This window comes from Pagrus pagrus (genome assembly GCF_965226575.1).
Source record: "Pagrus pagrus genome assembly, chromosome: 20".
NCBI lineage: Eukaryota > Metazoa > Chordata > Actinopteri > Spariformes > Sparidae > Pagrus > Pagrus pagrus.
The window spans coordinates 12,382,986-12,400,534 of NC_140207.1; the positions used below are offsets into that span (position 1 = coordinate 12,382,986).

Below are 17,549 nucleotides of genomic sequence, written 5' to 3' on the forward strand. Positions count from 1 at the left end.
ATGTACATAGTATTTACGAGTTAATTCTATTTCTTATCTTCTTATCATAATATAAATTCTCAGCGTTGTAATAGTACTACATGGAACTTTTAACTGGTTATGAAACAGTCTAATTTTAATACAGACGTCTCTATATATGACTTACCTAAGCAAACAAAACCATCAACCAGAAGATTGGCAATTTCTGAGTAGTTATTAGTTAGTCTTAATACTTGTCACCAGGTTGAATAGATCATAAAATTAAATTGACTCTTTTTACAGTGGAGTGCTGAGGATGAATAGAGGAGTCTTGCAGCCCGAAGAAAGAAGCTACTCTGTAGTCTAGTCATACTTTGTAGCACTAAAACAGTTTACTTTGTTTTTCAGTACTCAAATTTTCTGCAGTATCGTTACACCAGTACCAGCAGCGCTCGCTCTCTTGTTTTCCCACAGGGAGTTGACACACAAGGCTTAATCAAAACAGGGGGAAAAAATGACGTTTCTAGAAGAAGTTTGATATTTAATGTTACTACTACGGTCTTTCTGCTGTTCTCTGCTACTAGCCAAGAAATGATGTTGTATCTGCAATGACCAACCTTGGTTATATTTGTCTTTTACTAAAAATCTAATTTTTTATGCACTTAATGTTGTGTCAGTTTTTCCCCAGGGGTATAGAATATCAATATTTTTCAAGTTATTGTATCGAAGTACTAGTCCACAGGGATGGCCACACACTCAACCAAGGAATGAAAGTTACTTGTAGCAGTTTTAACCTTGATTCATGTCTCAAACGATGCCATGTTGGGTCCTGGAAGTTGAGGGAACCAAGCCTGGAAAAAAAATAAGTGTGGGAACCCTGCTTCATTTTGAATTGCTTCTAAGTAGTTAGGACAAGTCAAAGGCGAGGGAAAAGTCGCCGTACAAAGATTAATAAAGGCTAACTTAACTGTGTGCAAGTCAAAGAAATATTTGTCAACAACAGGTTTTATTATTCAAATTGTAACTGCAACAGGCATGTATCAAAAAGGTCAATACAGCAAAGCCTTTACAAAATCTGGCTCGACACTTAAGTCTTCCCAAAAATGGCTGTCGCAACAAATTGTAAACAGTTTTATCAACAGTCTTACAGCACTTACAGCAAAATACAAATCAGCTAAAGTAAGAAAAGCACCTGTTATCTTTCAAAATGTTTAAACACAAACACAATTTGTGCCACTGTACAGAATCAAAGTAGACAAACCAAACACAAAGAAATGGAATGTTCAAAGTCACTCGACCATTTTTGTTTCCATACAAAAAAAAAAGGAAAGGACAGCTGGAGTTGTTCCTCACAACAAAAAGGCAAAGGGATTGGACAGTGCATTCAAAGACAAGCACACCATGCACTTGATGGGAACAGGAGCTGGTTTGGTCACTTAGCATAGTTTGTGCATAGTTATAAGGCATCAATCGAGCAGTCCTTTAGGTTGCATGTGGCTGAGAGAGACATTCTGCGGAGAGGGAGAGTCTCCTTCAGTAGATCCTAGACAGGAATAAAAAACCAACAACCTTGCACCGCCTGCAGTCACCTTCCTCCCCCTCTCCCTCTTGAAAAGAGACTGGCAAAACCCCTGAGCGAGTTGAGTTGCGTGGAGTGGAGTTCCAGGTGAGATGCATGTGCAGTGAGTAACTGAGCTCCAGTCTGGGAGGGAAGTTCAACCAGCACTGGAAGAGTCGGAAACATCATCAGAAAAGGACTAATTTCTACAATACCTTCGCAGGGTCTCTCGTAGGTGTCAGGGAGACGTAAGCTGCACATTCCAAAACCATCGTTATTTGGGAGTGTAAGAACACATTGTAGCACAGGTGGAGTTACTTATGGCATCTGGTGTGTTTGAATAAGGTTCTGCTCATGGCTTCAACAGTGGGATGACAGTTCAAACGAGTGGTTCTTCACATCTGTGCTTCGAAGGCAAACCGTGGAGCTGACGTGATTCACTTCAGTTCAAGGGAAAGAGACAACAAAACAAGGAGATGCGTAAACAGTCTTCGTAGAGGCAGCAAAAGGACTGGGCTTGTCACATTTTTTTTTCTTGTTATTTCTTTTTTTTTTTTTTACATGAGGAAGAATCTTCAATACAAATGCAACACGGCTTTAAGTCTTAGAAGGGTCTCATGTCTGAATACTCCAGTTGTCTCAGTCAATTTAGTTCGGATCATTCTTCAAATCTTTGTTTTCAAATGGCACTTCAAAATACCAGAAAAAAATGTCTTCTTCAGTTCGTATACTGCTTTCGCCTTAAGGTTCACCAACATAAAAAGTGGTGTGTTCAGTCAGTAATGCCAAAACTACAGTGGACAAATAAATAAAATAAAGCAAACAAAAGAAAAATACAGCAGTAGCCAAATGAGGTATCTATGTATTGCTCTATGCCAAAAGAGGAATTAAAAATTAAATAAATTAAATAAAATCAGTGGTTTATCAAGATGGGAGGCAAAAGCAACAAAACATAAACAACTTGTTAGGATCAGGTGGGGCAGCGGCAGGGGGCTGCAGGCCGTAACATGCCCCACTCAGCCCCCAGTGTGTGGTGAGGCCCTGAGGCCGGGAGGGTCAGGGGTCAGGAGGTTGAGGTGAAAGGGCACACGAGGAGTGTCAGGATTCTCTGCTTCCCTGAGGTATTTCTTTGGAGCTGGTTCCTCCTGTGTTGCCGTCTTTTCGGGCGGCAGCGTCTTCTGCGTCGGCGCCAGCCGTGCTGGGCTCCACCTCCTCGGAGACGGAGGTTTGTTCCTGCTGTAGGCCGCTCCAGCTGGCCTTGTTCAGCCCCATGTGGCCCAGCATGGTCTGGGACAGACGTGTGTCGGAGAAACGGGCCCACTCTGCAAACAGCGGCTCGGCCACGTACGTCATGAAGCCTGGAGGGGGAGAAGAGGCGGCAGATGAATATTAGGGCTAAAGATTAGAGACCAGAGGTGGAAGAAATATTCTTGTACTGAAGTAAAAGTATCAATACCATTGTGTAGAAATTCTCAGTTATTACTAAAAGTAAAGTACAAGTACCTCAAAACTCTACCAATGTAAAAACAAGCTATAAGTGACAGCTGAATACAACAAACAACACATATACTTGCCTATTTGAATGTTGCCGACTGTGTTGGCCTCTCTGTCACAAAGTGGGCTGACTTCAAGTTTGTGCTTCTTCTCAATGTCTCCTAGAAGAGCATAACAAAATTGAATTAATATATGAGCTATTATATGGCATTACATGTTCTAATATGATAGAATTGATTGATAATAGAGAATAAACACAGAAAGAACCAAGGAAGGAACTGTTAAAGAGCAGATTAAATAACTGAAAGAGAATGACAATATAATAGCAGGCAGCAGGATAAAAAGAAAACCTTGTTGGAAGAACTCCTTGGTCACTTTCTCACTCCACTGTTTGCTCAGCTCCCAGGGTCTGCAGGGGTTACAGATGTCCGCACACTTCAGAGCCATCTGTACATGGTGGGCAGAAAAACAAAATAAGGGCTCACAGATTTTCCTGAGATCCAGGAGTTGTGTGTGGTGACTGAGGAGGACACCGACCTGCAGGATGAAGTGACGGTGGCTGCCGTTGGTCAAGCACAGGTTCTCCTGGTCCAGGTTCAGGCGAAACTTAGACAGGTAATCGTTCTGTCTGCTGATGTCCGTGGCCAGGATTAAAGAGCCCAACTCCCTCTCCATGTTCAGACTAAAGGGTCAAAAAGACAAAATGATCAGACTATTAAGCGCTAACTGTGGTATCCGACATCATTTTCTCCATAAAACCAAGCAGATATGTCTTTTGAAACATATATTATCTTTCAACAAGAGCTATCTAATGTGGTGGTTGGCAGTTTTCTTGGTGCACTCGGCATCATTGCCGTGTCAGACTGACCTGTCTTCAGCAGGCAGATGGGAGAACAGCCCAGTCTCTCTGAGCAGGCCCACTGCTGACTTCCAGTGGTGGTTTTCCAGAACTGAGGTATTCTGCATATTGAAAAGGAAAATCGTGCGCAGAAGCATTAATTTAATAAATCATATGATTTCATACGCTACTGTACTTTCAGGCTAAAGGGTGACTGTTATGTGGTTTTACCCTATAGAGTGTAGCTAGATAGTGGTCAGTCTTGATGAGGAAAGGCTGGTTGACCCCTGGATGGTCCAGGTCATGTGTGGCAGCCGCTAGGAGTCCCAGCAGGATGTCACGGGAGGTCAGGGACTTGGCAAGCTGCAGTCACAATGAGCACAAAGATTATGATGAGTGATCAAAGTGACAAATACTGCTCAAATTAAATATTTCCAGGATAACAAAGAAAGCGTTAAAGGAAGTTTCTTGAGCCAAAATGAACCAAAATGTCTCGTTTGCATGTCTCACCATGGGTTCCCGCATGTAGCAGTACATGGCCTGTGTGACATCCGCAGCGTGAACCGCGTTGTGGTAGGGGTTGTCACTGTGGTAGTCCTCTTGGACCATGACCAGGAACCTCCAGAGTTTGACCATGTCCAGCTGGAAAAGCTCCACCAGGCCATACTGGTTCAGCAGGTGGAAGGTCAGAGTGATCAGGCTGTTTCCTGAACAAGAAGACAAGCAGAGTGAGTGTTTTTTCTGGTTTGTGTATCTCTTTTCAAATGTATTAAACAGGAGGAACTGCTGTTACAATGTAAAATATCATCAATCTATTTTTTTTCTATTTTGTAAATTATTACCTCCGCCAAAGGGGATAATTTTTTCACCCATGTCTGTTTGTTTGTTTGTTTGTTTGTTTGTTTTGTTTGGTTAGCAGGATTACACAAACACTACCAAACAGATTTAATTAAAACTTTGACCGAGGGTGGGTCCCGGCCCAGAACAGACCCCATTAACTTTTGGTGCAGATCCAGGAATTTTTTCTCCGTTTCATTAACCATGCATTTATCAACATTTTTGTTTATTTGTCAGGGAATAATGCATGGATCTTGATGATGATAAATACATCAGGAGTATTTAGGCGGCTTGGGACTGTTGGGCCTTGGCGAAGGTATGCGCTCTACTGAGTACCGTTCTAGGTTTTTTTTATGAATCCGCTTTCTCTAAACCTTCCTCGATCACACCTTCTTCCTTTCCCAGAATTACTTCTTTATGTGATTTTCATCCTTTTTCCTCTCCCAAAGCACTCTGGCACTGCAGCTGTTATCTCTTCCCATCCATTTCCCCATCTCCTGCTATTGAGTTACACAGTATATATCAAGACAGATGCGTGGCGAAACATACAATAACCAAGAACATACTTTGTTCTGCTCATGTCTGGTCCGACTCATGTCCCTTATTCATAATACAACTATCTTGTGTCTGGAGCCCCTTTCTCATCTGTTGTACTAAGGCTACTGTTGGTGCAGGAGAATCTATTATACCATTTTACACCAAAATTAGCACATGCTGTTTTTTTAAATGTGGGGAAACCCGCTATAAATAGGTGATTGACTATTATTCATGTGCCAGAAAAGGGGTGAAAATTTGCATGTCCATCTGGGTGTTTCCATCAGTGCTGATTGGAGGTGAAGATAGTTGTTAGCTGGGTTTAGAGTCTATAGAGCAGCTGCTGGATCGCTGCATTGGAAAATTAATAATATATTGTTGTGTACTCTCCAAAAAGCAAATGACAACAAAACAAACCAAAGACAGCATGATTCTCTGACGTGTTTTCTCCTTTTCAAAATAAAATTCAGTGATTTATAACAGAGATCATCTTGATAAAATACATCCTCCGTGACGGCCAGCATCCAACAGATGGCACCATTGGTAACACATTCAATCTAAGGCTGGTTTAACACTGGATACTCTGTCAGCACTGAATCACTTCTGTTATCACGACTTTTGAATCCAATTCTTTCATCATATTTGACCTACCGTTTGTCAACCTATCGAAGAGGAAAATGTCGAAGTTCCAGTTTCCGACTTTTTCCAGCATGCACTGCAAGAGAGGGGAAAAGAGAAGCGCAGGATTAGGGATGAGAAGTCTGAACAAAGCAAATCATGTGCTATGATGGCATCATTATAGAAAAGGAGTGTGTCATACTCTGGCCTGTCCAGTGTAGTCTTCATCCAGGATGTGGAGGGGGATCTGCTGGGGGACTCCTCGCAACAGACGCGATGAGTGCAGGTACCTCTGGAAGCTGAGTAGTCTGTGGACCCTCCTCTCTGGGGCAGAGCTCGCCGACGTGGACCCACAGCCCAGCCGCGCTGCACACACACACAAATTGACAAAAGATGTAATATTTAAAATATGTAACAATGCTTTCGGTTGATGTTTCACTTCACAAGCTCATTAGGCTCAGATAATCATTTTGGCTGCACAAACTCGGTGGGGATCTGACACCAACACAGAGATATACAAACAGCCGCTGCTGACACAGCCGCCCACTCGTAAGCCTTTCGTCTGGGATCACACAGCAGACATGCTTTGTCAGTGGTCTCTCTCTCTCTCTCTCTCTCTCTCTCTCTCTCTCTCTCTCTCTCTCCCTCACACGTGCACGCACACATACACACGCACAAAAACACTGTGTCTGAATAAACCGTGGCTGCAATCCGGAAACACGTCAGCATGAGGAAGGATTACTTTTGGGTCAAGATGTCAACACACACACACACACACACGCACACACACACACAACCTCTTTGTAACCATTTGAGTTTTCTAAGAAGGTTTCAATGAGTATGAAAACGGTTATTTTCTCACACACCTATTCACAAAGCTTTGATAAAAACGATCCTTTCACAAGGTGTACACTTAGACACACCTTGGTCGTTATCATCATGTGAAATGCTGTGAAAGCGGTGCACAAACATCTGTCAATCTCGCTGCGAGTTAACAAACTGTGTTCGGAGCTACAGTTTGATAATGTCTCTTGTTATCAGCGAGGCTGGCGAAGTCGGTGTGATTGGCTGCGATTCATACTCACTGTGAAGAGTTCGGAAGTCGATGCACAGGTACGGGTGGGAGCTTCTTCGTTCCGGTTCAAATCCAACCTGACTTCTGACTCTCACATCTCCTAGAAGAAATCAGCACTTATTTCCTCAAGATTCATGCTACTTGAAAAGAAAAGTGTCTGAATGTGCTAGGCCGAAAAGTATTTACAAATGTTTCTCGATTATATACTGGAATTTATTTTGAGCGAGTGCCACAAGGATGGACTTTACCACAGGACAATGAAGAGTCACAAATGTATGAATGTAAGAAAAAACTGAAAAAGTTTAACCAGCCAAATGCTGGTAAAATATGCATGAGACTGGAAGGTTTGCTTCACTTCACCAGTCAAAAAGACAATGGTTATCTATTGAGTGGCTGGTAAAACTGTCACTAGCCATTTGGCCAGTGGACAGAAGTTTTTTTTTTTATTTTGCACCCCACCAACACGACTGAAATCCTGTCTTCATTTCAACAAATCTCAGTTCCACTAGACAGACAGTATATTTAGCATCGGAGAAGGTTTTTTATCATCAGTCCTTCTAAAAAGCTGAAACAGATTGTGGTAAAATTTAAGTAACTTGTCAATTTGAAGACAAAACATTATCATCAACAATTTTGTTAGAATTCAACAACAGATAAATCAGTTTAATCTTAGCTGGAAAGTTGCTGCAAAACCCTCATGGGAGCTGTAGATCTTGAATGCAATTAAAATAATCAAACTTGATTTAAAAAAAAATTTAAAAAATTTAAATATGTGGCATCAGGACTCTGGATAAACTTTTTACACTGGTACGCCTGACTTTTTCCATTTAGGTGCACCAGCGCATAACTTAGGTGCATCCAGTAATACAGTTACAATTAATGAACTGTAAAAAGTTATAAAGTGCTGACATTTTTAGTGCTTGTGAAACTCAAATAAATACAGAAATGAACCTAAATTATTATAGGGGTATTATAAAAAACAATTATTGATATAAAAGTTTAAACTTAGCTTTAAAACTTTATACTATAGGACATAATCAGACCTGCTACATTTCAGCTGCACTAGTGTTACCATTGAGATGTTTTGTTGCACTTGACAAATTTCCAGGCACATGTGTGACCAAAATAGTTTCGCCCTGGAGATCACTTCTTTCTTGTCAGTATAGTAGAGGATATGCATTTACAGAAGCTCGGAGTGTGGCTGGAAAACCCACCATCATGTTTCAGCTTGTTATAACAGTTAGGAAATCCAACGAATGCAAAGCATTGAAAGTGAAGCAGGATTTTCCTTCTCTATTGTCAAAATGTGGTAAAACCCATTATTTTGGTACTCTAAAATAAGCGAAAGATATGATTTTGTAAATACTATTGGACCCAAGTCTGGCGTATACTATCCATGTGTGGGCACAGTCACGCACAAACACACACTCCCACGTCCCAGAAGAGAAAAATCAATGGACAGACAAGTCAATCAAACAGCTGAGCATGCAATGCCATGTCAGGACAGTCTGATCTACCATTAGTACTCAAAGCCACTGAGTGTGACCTACAGTATAGCCTGTTTTAAGAAGTCAGGCAGAAGAACAGGAAGAGGCTCGGACCAAACAGACGGCAGCCGGCCTGCTTGTAGACTGCAGTCAGGAGCAGTGAGAGCATAGTGAGGTGACGGGATGGTGCTATGACACTGATGCAGTAAAATGCCAGTGTGTCGTTTCAGGCAACACTCTATATGCGGCAAGACTATGTGGCAGTGTACTCGTCAAGGTGCTTAACAGTGCAATGGTATGTTTTCAGCATGGCACTTCTGATTGTGTCACGTGTGCATTAGAATTAAAGTCAAAGCAATCACACAGGTGTTTTACCCCAACCAGCATGTTACTTACTTGCACACAGCTGTTTGAATACTACACAAGCTCCTATCAAAATACCAGAAACTAAGAATTACAAATCAAGGCATAACGATGCTCAACAGTATTTTGAGAAGCTGTTTGTAAAGTTGTTGGTATGAATGTGGAGAGTGAAACCGCATCGGTGGTGTGTCACGTGCAAAACAGAAATGATGACAAAAACACACTACAATTCATGCATTCCTAAGTAGTTAGTGTGTGTGTGTGCCTGGATGTATATACATCTGTCATATCTGCAGATGCATGTGCTAGGGCTCAGCACGTGTGTTTGTGCGTGTGTGTTTAGTGTGTTATGAGAGTCACAGGGTCCATGTCTCCCCTGTGGTGCATTAGTGCTGGCGCTCTGGGGTGGATGTAGGTCATGTCATTATAACTGATGCAGCGAAAGCTCTGAGTCCAGCTATTTGAAAGCACATCAGCATTAACTTGGCAGACTGAACCCTGGCCCAGGCAAACACCAGTCTGCATTAGCGTGCCTCTCCTCACACTCAATTTAATATAAAATCTACAGACACAGATGCTTTATGCCCGTGGCGTATGAGACTGCCATCATACTTAGCCAAGTAAAATGATTAAAAAGCTAAAGCTCCTTCAGTCAGCTCAATAAATCGCTGTTACTGTGACTGGACGCACGTGGCAGCAGTCGACTCACAGGCATTATAAAGCTGGAGAGAAACAAAGTATAGCAATATTATGTGAACTATGTGGAGCTACAGTAAACAGGATTCCAACAAAGACTTTCAGTAAGCCCTAAACTGCCCTGGCTGTTTAATGCTTCCTGCCTACTCACTATGCTTCACAGGAGCAATCTAATATCTATGAACGACACTGACAGGATATCACTCTGAGCAAATCTAGTTTCTTCCTTTCTGCTCACTGCCAGTCACACCATTGGATTTATGAATTGAGGTGGCAAAAGTTGCACGGAGGGCACATCTTTGCGCAGTAGACTGATGTCAGGGGGACATCCAGGCTCTAATCGCTCCATTATCCCCAATAACCTTATTGATTAGAAAGCCAAGGCTGATCTGGCGGCTTCCTAGATGCATTTGACTCCATCTGCCTGGCAGAGCTCCAAGCTCTCCATCCTCTCATCCATTTTCTAAACTGCTTATCCTGTGTGGGGTGACTGAGGGCAGCACTGGGCAAATGGACACAAAGGCATGTACAGCAACACAAAAACACACTCTGCTAATGAGTCCGTTTCTGGACACAAACGTGATCAACCTACACTCAACATTACAGATGCACACAACGCAAATCTATTCTGATTGAGGGATTACCAAAAGGCCAGGGATTGAGTGGACATGCACTCTCGTGCGTCCACATCTCTTTATAATCTCTATATCCCTCTGTCCATTTCTGATCCAACCATTTCCCATCTCACTGCTTTTTAAGCCATTGTGTATTAAGAAATGGATATGAGCACAGGCAGAGATGTATGTGTGTGTGTGTGTTTCCATTGAAAATGCATGTGCTTGTATGCACTGAGAGTGGGGAAACACTTACCTAGCATACGGATGTACAGCGCTGTCTGGTCAGAGCTGTCGTAGGAGATCGCCCCTCGTCTCTGAACAAACAAAAAGAAACATCATTAACAAACTGCTATTATACCAATATACCAACCATAACTGGTGGTTATGTGATCTGGGTGTTATCACAACCCCATCTCCCCCAAACACACACCTCAAAAACACAAAACACAGGCCATTTTCTAACGTATACACAGAGTTAAGCAAGTGTAGGGTGATGCAATGTGGTTGCTACTGTTGGTTCTAATCAGCTGTGTGCGTGTGTGAGAGTGAGCGAGTGAGTGCAAACTGCTACACTGATAAACATGTTCTAGCTCCATATCATCAGCCTGATACGGCACTTCACCGCTGCTATCAGTCATGTGAGAAACACACGTGTTATGTCCACACACACACACACACTCACACTCACACGGTAATTATTTTTGGTCCAATTCAACTACTTTTTCAGATATTTTGACTTTCCATTAAAAGTCTGCCTCAAACAACATAGCTAAAAAGTACACTGTATATTGAAAAAAATTACTTCCCTATCCCGACGTCAGCAGGCGACCGCAATTTGAATGAATTTGAATTTGTATGTAAATTGACTTTAGTGGAACTGACAACAGAGACAATAGATGCGGTTCATCAACCTTCAAATCAATACTGTTCCAAAAGAGCATTTCATAAACATTAATGATAAATTACATTGTTAGAACCATCTATTTTATATCTAAAAACATTCTAGTAAGCATCTTTAAGTTAACATTTTCTTCTTTGCAAGATCAATCTAATAATCTAAACTCAACGCTTCAGGCAGACTTTTTCAGCTACAGCAGCTACAGTTGCCTTGACTATCTGGTAGCTGTTGCGCAATAAAAAATTATCAGAATCTAAATTTTTCCGCATGTGTTGCAAATCTTGTAGAGTCCCCACACTTTCCGTTTCACAAAATGTCTTTGTACGAATTAGAAAGCACGAACGACGGCCAGCAAGTAGCAAAGGTCATGTCAACGATACTACACTCTCACCAGAGAGTAGCAAGTTCTTCTTTTTAAATAAAATGATCCACATTTCTATGTTTTTTTTCCATAGAAAACCACTAGGTTAAGTTGTAAACTTGTGATTAGACCTAGCAGTGCTAACTAAGAACTTATTCTGGTGATAATCAAAAAAAAAAAAAACGGCACTCTGCTGTTGCATGTGCAAATTAAGGTGATGGCAAAATCTTCTTCCAAGCACGTCTTCAAAACACATGTCTACACGGATACACAGAGGAAAATTATTGCTTTGTAAAATATCCAAATCCGTGTGAACAATGCCTGAGGGTGCTTCTGTTGACCTCAGAATAGGAACAATTTGCCAAAATATGGGTGAAGATCCAAACAAATCAAATTGGTAAGTTGTCTGTTTCATCTTGTGTCTGCAGCACCATGCAGTGAAGCAGCGGAGCCTCGAGCACAGTGGTAGTTGTAGCAGGTATGATTGTGGTAACTGCATATTTGCTCTGTCGACTGACAGCTGCTCCGGGCTACACTGAGGTGTTGGCTCACCTCTCTGTGCACTCTGCACATCCCCACCCCCTCCAGCCCTACTCTCCCTTCTGGGGCTACCCTCATCTAGGGTTTCCCATTCCACAGGCAGCCCGCATGACTGGCCGGTCGACACGCTGACGGACTCTGTCTAAGATCTGGGACCATTTAATGACACCCATCAACTGGTCACACCACAAACACAAACATTTGCAATCACAAATGGACATGCTTGTACACTCATTACTTCATACACTTAGGATTATTGTCAAATCTCCTTCACACACACGCACACACCTGACACTGTCTGCCCTCTAAGCTCATGACAGACGCCAATCTAAAGCTAATATTTTACCTGCTAGCAAACAGCTTGACTCAGGCAGGGTAATCTGCAAGGCAGTATTTTAGTGTCAACAGGCCTCTGTGTTTACACACAGCACCAGTGGTTAGTGTGAATATTATAGATTGTGTGTATCTAGAATGGGTGTGCACGTTTGTGTGTTTGTGTGTGTGCATGCGAGTGTGTAAGGGGATTGGTATCGGCTGTAACATGCGTGGGAACTGTATAATGCTGGCTCCATGGCTGGGAATGGAAGAGTGACCAGCCCTGCCAACACTTGCCCAAACAAACCTTTTGGCCAGAGCTTGCTGCAAACACACACACACACACACACACACACACACACACACACACCCATACATACACACACACACACACACACACACACACACAAGCACACAGGGCCAGCCACCAGTTGGCACTTAAGAGGACACTGGCATGTGCTCCCTTGTGAGTTGGTGAGAAGGAGGCGGCAGTGCAAACACTTTGTCAATGTCACATTCCCACTGTGAACGGTTGGGAAAGTCACGTTTTACCCTTGAAACGACCAGCCCACAACACACACACCTCGGCCACGCCTTGCAATGCCAAGTGCCAACACACAAAAAAACATAGTGGTCCCATCATGGTCTGACATGAACTCAAGCCCCTTTGAAAGCGCTGTGTTATTTGGCATTTATGCTTCACAGCTGAAGGTGCTGAGAAATAAGGGAGAGAGAAAGATGCAGGATGTCAAAGGACTTGAACTTTATGTCACAGATGCATTATTCATTTATTAAAATTTACTTTGCACTTTGTCCCTCATTGCACAGGCTTATCATACATTTTAATCATATGAAACAATAGGAATGTTGTCCAGCAGTGGTTCATCTTTCTGCGTAAGCCGTCTGCCTGATCTAAAAAGTTTTTCTGACTGTATCTTACGTCACTTCGCAGTAGAACTTGGAGGGTAAAGTGGTGTTATATTATCAAAGTCACAAACCTGTTTTGTACTTTTAGAAACATGTTGTGCTCCTTTGTATTCCTGTTGCAACAACAGGCCAATATTACTCCATAAATTGAGCCTGAACTGAAACGGGCAAAACTTTTGCATGTTACGTTACAGTCACAACAAACTGACGAGCTTGGTTTGCATCCTTTATGCAAGAAGCCAGAAAGAGCTCAACATTTTGTACAGCTGCTTAACAATAAAAGCTTTATGTAAGCCAGATAGCTTCTGGAAAGGTTTAACTACGAAGCAGCTGCAGGAGGTTATGACTTGCTACGAATCGACTGCGAGCTCTTCTGTTTGATGAAACTGTTGTGTGTTTACAGTAGATTTGGGCATTTTTTTTCAAGCTCTTCGGTCTGTGGGTCAAGCATCAATTTAGCAAAATAAGTGAACAGTGATTAGACTTAAAGATGCTGGCAATTAGCAGAACTAAGGTGAATGTCAACCCTCAAACTGGAGACATGTTGGTGGTTCAGTGCCCATATCATGAGTTCTGATCATGGTTGTTCATTGATGCGTCACGGCAAAGGTATCTAGCTTGTAGGCTGAATGAAGACAAACACAGATAACAACATCTGAGACGTTATTTTGAGTTTATTGGGGGATATTTGAAGCTTGGATTTGAATGTACGCTTCATTACCAACTTTGTCAGTTATAAGAGCCACAAACTGAAAAGGTATGTATTTACTGTAGGACAGCTGTGTCACTGGCAACAAACCGTGGCATGCCGATTTGGGTTTTCATCACCAGTTGAAGCATGCAGAGTTGTACCACAGGAGACCAGAGAGAAAAGACGTTTTTAAAAGTCTGTGTTCAGCTCTCCACTTCCAGACGTTTCGGGAGTCGTGTTCGGTTACTGTTAGTGCAAACCCGAATTTTCCTGATTTTGCTGCGTCATTATAAAACGATAACAAAATAACAGAGGGATTTCATTGTGAACTTTTACAAAATAAAATGTGTGTATCACTTAATTAGGGGAGCTTTGTTAGTGGCGTTTCTTCAATAGGGAGCGAGGAAGAGCTACAGCCACTCCTTTAACAACTATTCAAGACAAGTGCATCATTGATTAAAGGACACACCTTTAAGCGGGTAGCCTTGCTGCTATGAAAATGCAAATCTATGCCTTGCTGGGCAAATGTGCCAAGTCCAACCAGGTCAGGCCAACCCATCACATGTGTAAGGAAAAGCACCACTGGATGAGCAATGGGTTAATACAAAAAGGCTGAGATATCTGTTAGTGAAGCAAATCGATCAATCGAGCCATAAAAATCAAGGATTTTTGTAGGAAAAATGCAGCAGATTTGAGTTTCGAGATAGAAACCGTTGCAAAGCCTTTAGTATAGTCAGTGCCTGCATCTAGTGGCCAATAGAGAAATAACAGCTTTAGAGACGTCTGCTTTGGCTTCACCGCCGAGTCATGCTGCTCTCCACTTTGCATTTGACCCTCAGCATCAGGTCCTCAACAAGGCTGGGCAATTTCTACAGATCTGTCTGCTTGTGGCATTTTGTTCTTCACTTCAGGATCATGCAAAACTTGGGTGTGAGAAAGATATTTGACTCACTAGGCTATTAAAGATGAGGTCATCATCCATGTGCCTCTGAAAAATCCTGGACAGTGATAACAAGACTTTTGCATTTGTAAATATATCTCATGATATATCCCAAAAAGGCATACATATGTGTATATGTACAGCTGTAGCTCACTAGTAAAGCTAAGTGCTTACACAAACCCTTGCTTATTTTGCCACCTGGATTTTGTGAATTTACTTGTGTTGGTGAGCAGCTTACTCAACACTGTGAACACTTACAGTAAACACTGTGTGAAGGGAGGCCGTCAAAGTACTTACGAATAAAATGAATCCTCAAATATATAAAAAAAGAAAAAAGCAGATTCCCCCCAACTTCTTGAAACAATTTTAACAGGCACCGATTGGTCAATTTTAAGAAAATGTATTGCCAGCTTTTCACGACTGAGGTCATTTTTCAAGTAAAAATGTTGAGCATTTGCTGGTTCCAGGTTCTGAAATGTAAATATTTAATATTCGTTGTCATTTATGACATTAATTGAGGGGTCTTCGGGTTAAAGAGTTTTGCCTAGTCTGAGCATTTTTTAACAACTTTTTAACATTTTATTGACTTAACAATTACTCGTGAAAACAATTGCAAAATGAATCAATAGTTTCCTAAAACAGACCCTTAGGTTACATTTAACTGTTTAAGAATGTCCTCAAGTGGTTGCAGGCCACATTCTTTCTTTTGAACTGCCCTAAAGCTCTACAAGTTTAACTTCAACTACAACTTTTTTTTGGTGCGGATATGGAAACATGTCATCTGCTTTGGGAGCCTTTAACAGTACACCTGGAGTTGCAGCCAGTTGGTGTTGCGAGCAAGCCTAATTCAGTTTTGTTTGGAGTTTACCGTCAGCATAACAGTCGGCTCATTGTGCTCCCTGCAATTCCATGTGAGCTCGTTTACATACGGCTCTGTTTCTTATCACAGCTTAGTCTCGCTGCCTGGGGTTACGGCACTCAGGTTTCTGAGGTCAGGGGGTCATGTGATGTCAAAACTTTTGACTGGGTGTGTTACCCCAAGGCTTCAATGTTTGACATTTTCTGACTCCTACACTTTATAACAAATGCTAACGGCATCACAATGGTTCAGAAATGCAAACTCAAGTGACCTTACTGGAATCTGGTGATCATCTGCGAGTAAAGGTGTGCTGAATAACTGGTTTCTGTCCCCATTAACAGCTACCTTATTGTCATAGTGATGTTTAGTCAAGGCAAACAGAGTAATGTGTTTGTGTGTGTGTCGGTTTAAATCAAAAAGGCACTGGCTGAGTTGCAAGAACTCAAATTCAAAGCTGCCCAGTTGCTTTTTCAAACAAGCTCTCTTGTCATCATAGCATTGTGATTGAGCTGATATTGTAGTCTGACGCCCTTTGAATGGCATTCAACGGACCAGTGCACAGTGCAGCATTCTCATACTTCCTTGTCTCAAGCACAGACATTAAAACCATCTTTTATTATGTCATTTAGCTGCAAAAAATCTAGTCTTCAGCTGACGACAGGGCTACTGCACAGTCAGTGAGTCAGCTGGGGCCAAGCAAAGAGGAAGCCAGCAGTATTCCTATAAACTGTCATTTCAGAAACAAAGCAGTGCACACGCAGATGTAAATTCCCGAGATAAAAGCAGCTGGACTCAGCACAGTTTTATAAACTGAAAGCTTCCTTCTGAGTTATGACCTCTCGCAGCGCTACGCTGTGTGGGACGGCACATTCCAGTAACTGAGTGCTAGGCCACAAACGCGGACAGGTTTGGATTGAGTGAGTGTGTGTGTGTGTGTGTGCGTGTGTGTTTGTGCGACAGCCGTTGCATACACAAAAGCTCTAGATGGAGTCTACCTGCTGTAGGAGTGTTTTATGAGAACACTGTCCACTCTGACACACTCCAGCTGCAGTGAGTTTTTGAGAGAGAGGGCTGCTGGTTTGAGGGGAGGCCCGGGGTGAATTGGCCCGATGCCTTAGCCAGCGAATGACAAGGCGGTGTTGTCGCCAAAGAACAAAAGAAGCATGCTTGTCAAGCAGTAATATATCAGTAACCAATATTTATTTTACTGGCGGCGAGAGTGTCTTAAAATGATTTAAGCCTTCTTTACACAGAGTGCTTAAAAGGGGCCTTGTATAAATGTGCTTTAAGCAGTGCTCTATGAAACAAGTAGAGTTAATGGGTGGGGGAAGGGGGAGACTTGCTCCATATTCTCACAGGCCATCTACCCCTGCACAGGAATTTCATTCATTTTTAAACATCATCCCCAGGCTCTAATTGCTTCTCTGGGGCCAGCTTAATGCCCCCCAACCCCCTTGGAAGTCTTAACCTTCTGAGGAGAGCAAACAAACCCATAGTTGCCAAACAATACGCCTTCGGACAACTATTTAGTGTTTAAAAACTAGCAACTGCTAAATAAAGTCTCCCTTCCTGTATAGGCTCATCTCATAAGTATAAAAGACTACAGTAAACATAATTAATATTCAGCCGGAGCAGTTGGCCTCTGACAGTGTCCGTTAGTGTGTTGATGTGTGGAACCACATTCTCACGGCCGATTGAACTCAACACTGCAGCACAAAAACAGAATGGTCATGTGATAAGAGGGGCCCCATGCAGAGAGAGACAGACAGCAAAACACGGAGAGTGTGTTTAAATAAAGACAGGGCGAAAGGTTTGTTTATTTACTAAATAATACACATCCTCGCTTGATAACAAACAGTGCCATTCACTCCGGCTCATTCACATTTAGCAGAGAGCCCAAGTCTGGCAGGGAGAGAGTTAAAGTTTTTTGTTAAAGGTTGTGA

General features: G+C 42.2%; 1 protein-coding gene across 6 annotated transcripts in view; it reads right to left on the bottom strand.

Moving 5' to 3' along the window:
• Nucleotides 1–945: 945 nt before the first annotated feature.
• pde7a (phosphodiesterase 7A) overlaps nucleotides 946–17,549 on the bottom strand; it is a 31,626-nt gene continuing 15,022 nt past the window's right edge. For 4 of the 6 annotated variants that reach the window (XM_084339783.1, XM_084339781.1, XM_084339779.1 and 1 more), the window contains 11 exons: nucleotides 10,329–10,389; nucleotides 6,923–7,012; nucleotides 6,040–6,203; nucleotides 5,871–5,934; nucleotides 4,359–4,555; nucleotides 4,080–4,211; nucleotides 3,879–3,970; nucleotides 3,548–3,692; nucleotides 3,361–3,457; nucleotides 3,091–3,171; nucleotides 946–2,874 (listed from right to left, as the gene is read on the bottom strand). In XM_084339783.1, the coding sequence (XP_084195909.1) occupies nucleotides 2,615–2,874; nucleotides 3,091–3,171; nucleotides 3,361–3,457; nucleotides 3,548–3,692; nucleotides 3,879–3,970; nucleotides 4,080–4,211; nucleotides 4,359–4,555; nucleotides 5,871–5,934; nucleotides 6,040–6,203; nucleotides 6,923–7,012; nucleotides 10,329–10,389 (1,383 nt within the window). In that variant the 3' untranslated portion in view covers nucleotides 946–2,614. The remainder of the gene's footprint in view (nucleotides 2,875–3,090; nucleotides 3,172–3,360; nucleotides 3,458–3,547; nucleotides 3,693–3,878; nucleotides 3,971–4,079; nucleotides 4,212–4,358; nucleotides 4,556–5,870; nucleotides 5,935–6,039; nucleotides 6,204–6,922; nucleotides 7,013–10,328; nucleotides 10,390–17,549) is intronic. The other 2 variants (XM_084339782.1, XM_084339780.1) reach the window with 1 other exon arrangement.